General features: G+C 24.7%; 1 protein-coding gene across 1 annotated transcript; it reads right to left on the bottom strand.

Annotated features, from left to right (window-relative positions):
* Positions 1-797: 797 nt before the first annotated feature.
* Positions 798-7,501, bottom strand: LOC145829701 (cyclin-dependent kinase 1-like). Its single transcript, XM_082937558.1, has 7 exons — positions 7,411-7,501; positions 5,618-5,774; positions 4,835-4,961; positions 4,430-4,600; positions 2,929-3,092; positions 1,911-2,052; positions 798-1,266 (listed from the first exon to the last, which is right to left on the bottom strand). The coding sequence occupies exons 1-7, from the start codon at positions 7,460-7,462 to the stop codon at positions 1,102-1,104; spliced, it is 978 nt and encodes a 325-aa protein (XP_082793684.1). The 5' UTR covers positions 7,463-7,501; the 3' UTR covers positions 798-1,101.
* Positions 7,502-9,440: the final 1,939 nt, after the last annotated feature.

The following is a 9,440-nucleotide window of genomic DNA, read 5'->3' as shown; positions in this document are numbered from 1 at the left end:
AACTAATCTAAATTTGAATTTATCTGCATTATTTTAACTTTAAAAATATTTATAATTATAAGAAATGCAGAGCAAAACTATTTTAAAAGATCTACTGCGTCAAGTCCGATAACTGTTGTTCTATAAGGACTTTTTTTAGTTTGGAATGTCCAATAGATACGACATTAGATCACATTAAAACTTTAATATTTTTTAAGATACACAAATATTTATTTTGAAATGTTATTATTTCCTAACTTAACTTAAACGCGATTTGGACCGATTGTTCCTGTAAGCCCTTGAGTGCAACTTTCATGGTATACTACTGTTCAACCGTAATTTTTTTTTTATCAGAATGTATTTCAGAGTCGATAGCGTGTCGTAGTAATGAAGTTACAATAATTAAGCTTGTAAATAGTTTTTAAAATATTAAATTAATTTAGTATTAGCTGTACTTTTTTTTATTGTTAAAATCGTTAGGTTAACCTATTTCAATGACTAAGTCTATTCTAAAATTAGTCTGACTGTTCGAGCAGTAGAAATCAGGTGTTAACAATCAAACACTTTAAAATCTAACAAAACGAAGCATTTATTTCAAACTAGAGAAAGTTTATTACAAAAGAATTTAAGTTAACAACTAAACAGTAATGACTGAGTTTTAATAAAATATCAAATGTATCTAACAATGTCAACTCAAAAATGTGTGCATCTCTTAAGCACTTACTCTTTTGTTTAGATAGAATTACTTAATTTATAAAGAAATGAAAAGTTGTCAAAATTAAAAAAAAAAAACAGACTTAATAACTAAATGACGAAAACACTAGCAACATCAATCATAAACATTATAAAATATTTATATAAACCTTAACTAGAACTCTTTAAACAACTTGATAAACCTTATTGTCTGAACATTTAATTTAAATATTTAATACTGTTAACTTATTACTATTAACCTATAAAATCCAGAATCGTCTTACCGATTAAACATATTTTTTTAAGTTAACTTTATAAGGTATTTTAGCCAATAAAATGTGAAGGCAATCCAATTAAGTTCAACAGAAGCAAAATTTAAATAGCTGATTTTCAAACCTTCCAAATGTTATGTAACAGAAAAACAAAAAATTAAGCATTTGTTTGACGAGCCCTCATTGCGAGTCTGGGGACGCACGGAGCCAGCATGGGAACTTTGTGTCCTGGCGTTTTGGTTTTGTCGAAATCGTCAAAGAAAGGATGCTCCATCGCGCGTTTGCAAGAAATACGGTTGGCAGGATTGTACACCAAAAATTGCTGTGTTTTACAATGTGATAAGATCTTTTTTTCCAAAAATTGCTTATAGCAGTTTTAATTACACTAAATTTAAGCTTGTCATGTAAGAATTGGCTTTCAGGAGCAAGCATAACACTTTTTAAGACAGTTTTTTTTTAAACTTACTTCGATAACAATATTTAAATACAAGATTCCCACTATTTTTTAATGCAGTGGAAATTATTTTAACTATTATTATTTATTATATTATATTTTTATCGTAACGCGCTGTTCAGCTCTGAGAGCGACGTTTATTAAATAGTTAGTCAAAGTTTTTCAGTCAGTTTTGTAGTGTGGCTAAGTATGTTTTTCTCAAAGTATGTACTTTAATTATTTTACTGTGTATATGAGCTGTGTTACTTTTTTCAAAATACTATCTGAATATATATTTTTAATTTACTTCTTAATTATTTTTTCACTTATTAAACTTATACTTTAATAAAATTTCAGACCGTATATATTACTGAAAAAGGTCCACTACCAAGCGAAAGTAAATTTATGTGGTTTTTATGATTTTTAAAATTTTATACAGATTATTTTAATTTTACTGTACGGGTCCATAGTTTTCAGTTTAGTGGGAACCCTGTGAATATTTTGACTTATTTTTACAGGTATTAAGAACTTACTTGTAGCAAATCGATTCCGGCATCATCGAGAAGAGGACAATATTGACCCAGGTCACTTGGTTTCCATTTAGGAAAAGTTTGGTTGAACTCTTTCATCTGCATGCATCCGGGCCACGTTTCTTCATTTGGTGTTCCGAGAATTCTACATATTTTATACAACTGAAATCAGTTTTTGAATGGAGAAAAATAATTAATAAACAGAAATAGTTAGATAAAAAATATACTTTACTGATAAATTGATTTGAAACTAGTTATTTTTTAATTAAGCCTACGACTTCAATTAAAAATGGCTGTTAATACATTAGTTATAAGTGTTTTATGATTTTAGAGTTCAAGAAGCACCTTCTTTAATGTGTTTTAAGTCAATTTGTTGCGACATACAATTTACGCTCGATTTAAGGTTATCGAGTGTATAACTATGAAAAAAAATTCTAAAATCATGAATAGTGGACAAAAATAAATAAACAAAAATCCCAGAAAACAATGATATTACGTTAGACGTGCCATTACAACAATAAATCCATAGTAACTGAAAAGAGGATCAAAAGTTCTTTAATTTAGACATAACTTAATAATAACTCTTGCATTCAAATGCTAACTAGTTAATATAACTAAGAAATACATACAATTACATTATATACAGGGTTGCCAAATGTTTTTGTAAATTTTCTCCAAGTTTTTAAAAGTACACATTTTTGAATTTTTGAGTTAAAGTTAAGTTTAAGATAAGAACTGTGCTAAATAGTATAAATACATTGAAAAGATACTATAAAGCTACTTAAAAAGTATTTGAAGATACAAAAAAAATTATCTATAATGATAGATTTTTTGTGTTAAATCAAAGATTTATTATTAACAAAAATTTACTTAAATAAATGTTCAATAACTTATTTGCTCCCAATATAATTTTTTAATTGCTAAAAATCTAGTCTTTGTGTTTTAAATGAAAAACTGATGAAGAAATGACCACTTTAAAAAATATATTTCACTTTTATGATAAATATTTTTTTGAACTAACTTGAACATTTTAAAAAGTTGATCAATCTCTGAATCACCAGTAAAAAGTGCCTGAAGATTTATCATCTCAGCCATTATCGCACCAATACTCCAAGCGTCAACAGGTGTTGAATACTTTGGAGCTCCTAATAATATCTCTGGTGCTCGATACCACAAAGTCACTACCTATAATAACTTAAAAGTAAATAACATAATCAAAAATAAAAACTAACAACAACTTAAAAAAGTAATCTTTATTAAAAAAATGTTGTATACTAGAAAAAGTTGTAAGGTAAAATAATAAACATAATAATAACTAAGACTTTTCAAAAAATTATAGCATTAATACATTGTACCATATTATTCCTATTATCACAATTAACCAGTGATTAATAATTTAACAGTATAAGTACCTTTTAAGGTTTTGAAACTATTAAGAAACTGTACTTATAATAAATAGTAGTTGGTGAACGAATTCAATACAACACAATGTAGAATCAGTATAATATTGATAAAAAAAGTTAGTTGTATTTATTAAAACAAAACTTTCATAACAAATCTCTAGCGCAAGGTTTGGCTACTAATAAAATTAACAACCCAAAATCTCTTTAAAACCTACTTTAAGCCATGTTAAAAAAAATTCTTCATGGGACAAATTATTTTAAAAACAAATAAAACTTTTTTTTATTAAAATTTTGAATGTAGTCTCAGATTAGCGATACTTGCTTTAGAGTAAATGAAAATATTCAGAAAAACTCAAATTGAAAACAAGAAACTTAATTTGTTTCGTTACCATTTTTTTTTTTATCGTGGATATTAGATACTTTTAGCTAAATATCAACTCCAACTACAACACTTTAAGGATTAAAAATAGGTAGATTTAGGGTTGCCAAAGGTTTTTGAGAAATTTCTTCCAGGTTTTCGAAAGTACAAGTTTTTGAGTCTATTTTTAGTATAGAATTAAGATAAAGGTAAAAAACTGTCTTAAATAGGATAACAACATTGAAAAGATATGTTAAAACTACTTTAAATGTGTTTTTAAATAAATAAAAAATAATGATAACAAAAAAAGTTTATCTATTTGGTATATTTTTAGCTTCAAATCAAAATTTTATACTTAACATAAAAAATTTCTGAAAATTCTAGGTTTTTTTATTGATCCTTGTTCAAAACTAGAGCATTTTTTCAAATTTTCTCAAACTTTTGGTTTTTTAGCCTAAATAGTCAAATTTCAGGTTTTTCCAGGATTCCAGGTCTTTTGGCAACCCTGTAGATTGCAGTAGAAATAATTAATAAACTAAAAATCAACAATTAACTTATTTTTTCTGTTGGTGCAACACAAATACGTGTATTTAAATTTCAGTTTAATTTGTAACTTAAATTTTTAATTTTAATTATTTTGACAAGTAACAAAACCTTTATTGTAAAAAAAATTGTACTTACAGTTTGTACTTTTTAAGTAAATCTTAAAAGCTTTTAAACAAATAAAATTGTACCAAAATTTGATTAACATAAAAAACTACCTCATGCGTATAAATTCTTATGGGAATACCAAAAGCTCGAGCAAGACCAAAATCCGCCACTTTAATAATTCCATCAGGTCCGATAAGCAAATTTTGTGGTTTCAAGTCACGATGGAGAATTCGACGACAATGACAAAATGTTATTGCTTGCAGTATTTGGTACGTCAATGACTAATAAACAATTCATTGTTAATTAGCATTCGCATTTTTCAAAAAAAAATAGAGCTTCAATATTTATGTTATTAATGATTAGAAATGTTTTTACTTAATTCATATATGAACAACTTTTTTAAACTCATCCAATTGCTTTATATTTATTTATAAATAAAAATTTATCAAGTACCTATAAAAATATCACAACTAAAACAGGTATAATCATAACTTTTTAAAAATAGTGCTACTAACTTTAAGTTCAGGTAATTCCATAACTTGTTTTCTTTCACGAAGTCTATCAGTATACTTTTTCAAATCTTCAGTGAGAAATTCAAAGACCAAGTACAAACTCTTTTCTTGCATAATCACATCATGCATACTAAAAATTATACAGGCAAAATAATTAATTTTTCTACAAGTAAAAATTTTATTTGAGTATTATAAATATAATTTTCATAAGTTTTATCACGTTTGAGTTATAACTTAAAATTCATCTAAAAAGCTTAATTTTTTTTCATAATTCTATTTAAGAAAGATACTGTTATAAAATAATCATCTATTTAGATACTATCTATAAGCTTATGGCAAACACAATTTTATTTTTAGGATGTCAAATAAAAAGATTGTTCATAACAAAAAACAACTTTATAAAAAGACATACTTAACCTAAGACTTAATATACAAAAAAAATTTTACTAAAAACTAGTAAGGATAATTTTTTAACACAAAATATAAAACTTCCACATACGAATAACTTAAATGTCTTAAGATAATATCTATTAAGTATAACTGTAAAATTTATTAATTCAGATTCTTAATGGTAAACCGAATAAAATCTTAGTATACTAACATTTGATTACAAAGTGCACTTAGTTTTGCTATTTACATTGTACTAACATTATAGTCTATTTGATTTAATCATTAAAAAAACGCTTTTGAATAAAGTTAAAAAAAATTTAATTCATTTAAAAATTGAACTTAATAATTACAACAAATAAAATTTGAGAGACTATTAATTACGAAAAATCAACTGACTAGACAATATTTGGATGTTCAAGCTCCTTTAAAGTAGATATTTCTCTAATTGTTGTACTGGGAACACCTTCATCCTCATGCTCTAATCGGATCTTTTTCAATGCAACAAGTTTTCCAGACTTTTTATGCATTCCTTTGTAGACTATTCCATATGTACCTATAACATTTGGCTATGATATAGGTACATATGTTTTTAGCCTTAAGGGTGTCAAAATTTATTCAAATATTTTACTTGATGAACTAAGGCTAAGTATAAACTATAAATTGCTTTTTAGAGCATTCAAACAATCGTTTGAGAGGTGGTAAGTTTTGTTATATGATGTGCTTATGTATACATTAGATGCAACGTTTTCCTCAAAAATTTGAAAAGTCAATTGTTTTATTATAAACAAATTTTTAATTAATAAATTTATTGAGATAAGATAAGAAAAAATCCCAAAAAAAATTAAAACTATTTAAATATATCAGAACAATGGATATATTAAGACTATGTCAAAAACTAATTTTTCATTTTAATATTATGCAACTTTTTCTCATTAAGTTCTTAAACATTTTTTTATAAAAAATGCAGATATAACTATTGATACAGTGCTTATTCACTTATCCGGACGCTCACTTATCCGGACAGTTTCAGTTAAGAAGAAAATCTTTTTAAAATCAATATTGAACACAAACATTATTATGTGAAACAAATATTTAAGCTTTCATACTGCAAAAATTTTTAAGTGATTTTGTAAATTTTGCAATGTAGTTCATTGTTATAACGTAATAAGACTTACTAAAGCTTACATTCAAACTTGGTTCAAAACTAGTTTAGTTATCATAAGCCTTTGTATTTCAAGTCAGCTTTTAAAAGTTTTTAAACAATGTTATTTAGAATATGACTTAAAGTTTTGTACTTAAATTTTCAAAGTGTTTTTGATAGTTAATTAAATTCCAAGTTTTTTTTTTTAATAAATGTATAATAGTTCTTTTATGAATGAATTTTAATTCAAACTATTTTATAAAAGGTGAGGTGCATAACTATTTATTTTTAAGTTATATAAGTTTGACACACTCAAAATACCAGGTTTTTGAAATAGACAAAATAAAAAAAAAAACAAAGTTGCATTAAGCATTGTAAAATGGTAAAAAACAATGTGCCAAAATCTTTTTTAATGGAACAGTTCAGGATATGCAGGTCGACTTTGTATGACATTTTGAAAAATTAAGAACAGTTTTAAAAGTTTGAATCAGTAAAGAGGAGCTTAACTTTTGTTATTAATTATGCATTGCATAATATTTATAAGTTATATTGTTTTATTAAAAAAAATGCTTGTACTTACCTGAAAAAATGCTTATCCGGACATGTTTACAGAAAAATCTCGCCTAACATGTCCAGATAAATAAATAAGCACAGTACTCGTATTTTATTTTTTTAAATGAATCCTTAAATATGGAAGGCACCCTTGTATATTAAAAGGTGGTTCGAGTTTTTTTTTTAAGTTGTAAAAATAGCTGAGAAAAATATTAAAAAAACTAAAACTATTTTGTAATAAAAAAGTGAAAACTACTTTTAGACTTCATAATAAAATAAAAATTACAAATTCTAAAAAGCTTGTTTTAATTAGAAACAACATTTGCATCTTATAAATATTTTTAGTTTTATATACATTTTAATTTCAACATCTATAAAGTTGTTTAATTAAATTAACTAGTTTTTATTTTTAATATTATTTAATTAACTTAATATAATTTATTCACCTTTTTATGAACACTTTTAAAAATATTTAATATATCGTTTTAAAACATACCCTCTCCTATTTTGCAGAGTTTATCATAGTCATTGATAGTACTATCATTCATACTGAGTTTGCAAGTTTAGAACTTATATTTACAAAAGCTAAAATAAACAAATTAAACTTTTATAACTTAGTACTAAGTAGTGAAACATTACAGTACTACTAAAATAAAAAATACTATTAAATATTATCTGATAAGCAACAAATAGCAATTAACAGATATAGTAAGTAAATATATAATTAATTTATTTTCTGGCAGTTATCTGTGATAAATAAATTTAAAGCCTTCAAAATGTTTTATAAGTTAAAACAAATTTTAAGGTCAGAAAAAAATATTTTAAGTTTTTCAACTTACACACTTTTTGAAAAAAAATTATATTTTGTTTTTTTTAGAAAAAACCTGTAGTTTTAATACCTAAGTTCTAAATAGTTTATTTTGACTCCTTTGTTAACAACATTGATGTCTTCATCAGCAACATTATTTTCATTTTGAATTACATACTACTACAACTAGTCAGATACAAAATATTAAAGTTTAAATTAGCTAATGTCAGGATCTTTCAAAATATTTTGAAATTTTAGACTGTTATGCCCTGATTTAGACTGATGTTTTTTTTTAACTCTTGTTGACCAGCACCCACTTTGGTTTATAAACATATTTAAGTGATTCTTTAGTTTAATTATAACAGTGTGGCCAACGAATATATTTTTTTATTTTTAAATATTAATTAGATATAGATAAGATCATAAGATTTAAAGTATTGTAGATTTGATTGTTGAAAAATATCAAGAGGTCTCTACTTTATATAAGAACAAATATTATTTTCAATTAAAAACTTTGATTGCTCTTTTTTTTATGTAGAAATCTCTAACTGTTTTTCAACAATCAAATCTATAATAATATTGCTCTTCAATCTACAATAGAGCAATCTGTGAAAAAACCATTAAGCCATAAAAAAATAACTATTTGAATTGTAGAAAATAAAAAATACTAAAACTATTTTGAGATTTTTATGAAAAATTGTAACTACTTAAGTCATCCTAAATTTTTTTAAAAAGTTTTTTAAAAAAAAGAGATTTTCTAGAAGTTTCCCTGAGTATCTTGAGTGTGTGACAGCCCTGTATTTAACAAATTTATATTTTGATCAAAATAACACTTGACTCAATATCATTTGAAACCACATATCAAATTACTCAATTTTAATAAAAATATAGCTATAGGTGTGGCAATCATGTGTAAATTTATATCAGAACCCTGAGTTTTCAAAAAATTATTCTGAGTGTGTGGCAACCCTGTTTCATAAAAATGCAATTATTTTGGGAAATCCAAGGTAGTGGGAAACTATAACTTAAAAATATCCAGGTTAATGTTTTCTAAGAAGTTTATTTGCTGCAATATCTGTTTTTAAATCGAACATTTTATATAAATTAATTTTATAATTTGTTGTTATAATATTTTAGAATTTATTTAAGGCTATAGGGAGGTCCAACAATTTTTTTTGAAAAAATAACATTTGTTCTTATTTAAAAGCTTAAATTGTATACAGGGCTCCTATTAAAATTTCAGAAAAAAAATCTAGGGAAATCCAATGAGAAATAGCAAATTTCCACAGAAAGTTTCAAAAAAAATTTATCTGATAGATAGTGTTACAGAATAACTATTTTAAGCTAATGTTTATACTCGTCTTTAACTCAACTTTAATATTAATTTTGTGTTAATGCTACTGTACTTTTATCATGAAAGTTTTAAGTTTACTTAAAAAGAATAGAGTTTGATACTTCACTGTCTTTATATCTGTTTTAAAAAACTTATAGCTTATAATGACATATTTATTCAAAAAATTGTATTAAACTACATGCAGGAGTAGTATTTTAGTAGATCAATATAGTAGTTAATATATAATAAAATGCATTTTAAATAGTTTTTAAAAGGTCTAAACTTTACTTCTAGCAGATTCAAAAACTTAATCAACTTCAGTTTTATTATTCTAAATGTCCAATACAGTGAATGAATACACTGAAAAGTTTTAAAAATATTCAGT

This window comes from Thalia democratica, chromosome 2, assembly GCF_965202585.1.
Source record: "Thalia democratica chromosome 2, ktThaDemo2.hap1.1, whole genome shotgun sequence".
NCBI classification, from domain to species: Eukaryota; Metazoa; Chordata; class Thaliacea; order Salpida; family Salpidae; genus Thalia; species Thalia democratica.
Note: the sequence above shows the minus strand (reverse complement) of the source record. Positions and strands in the feature narration are given on the sequence as shown.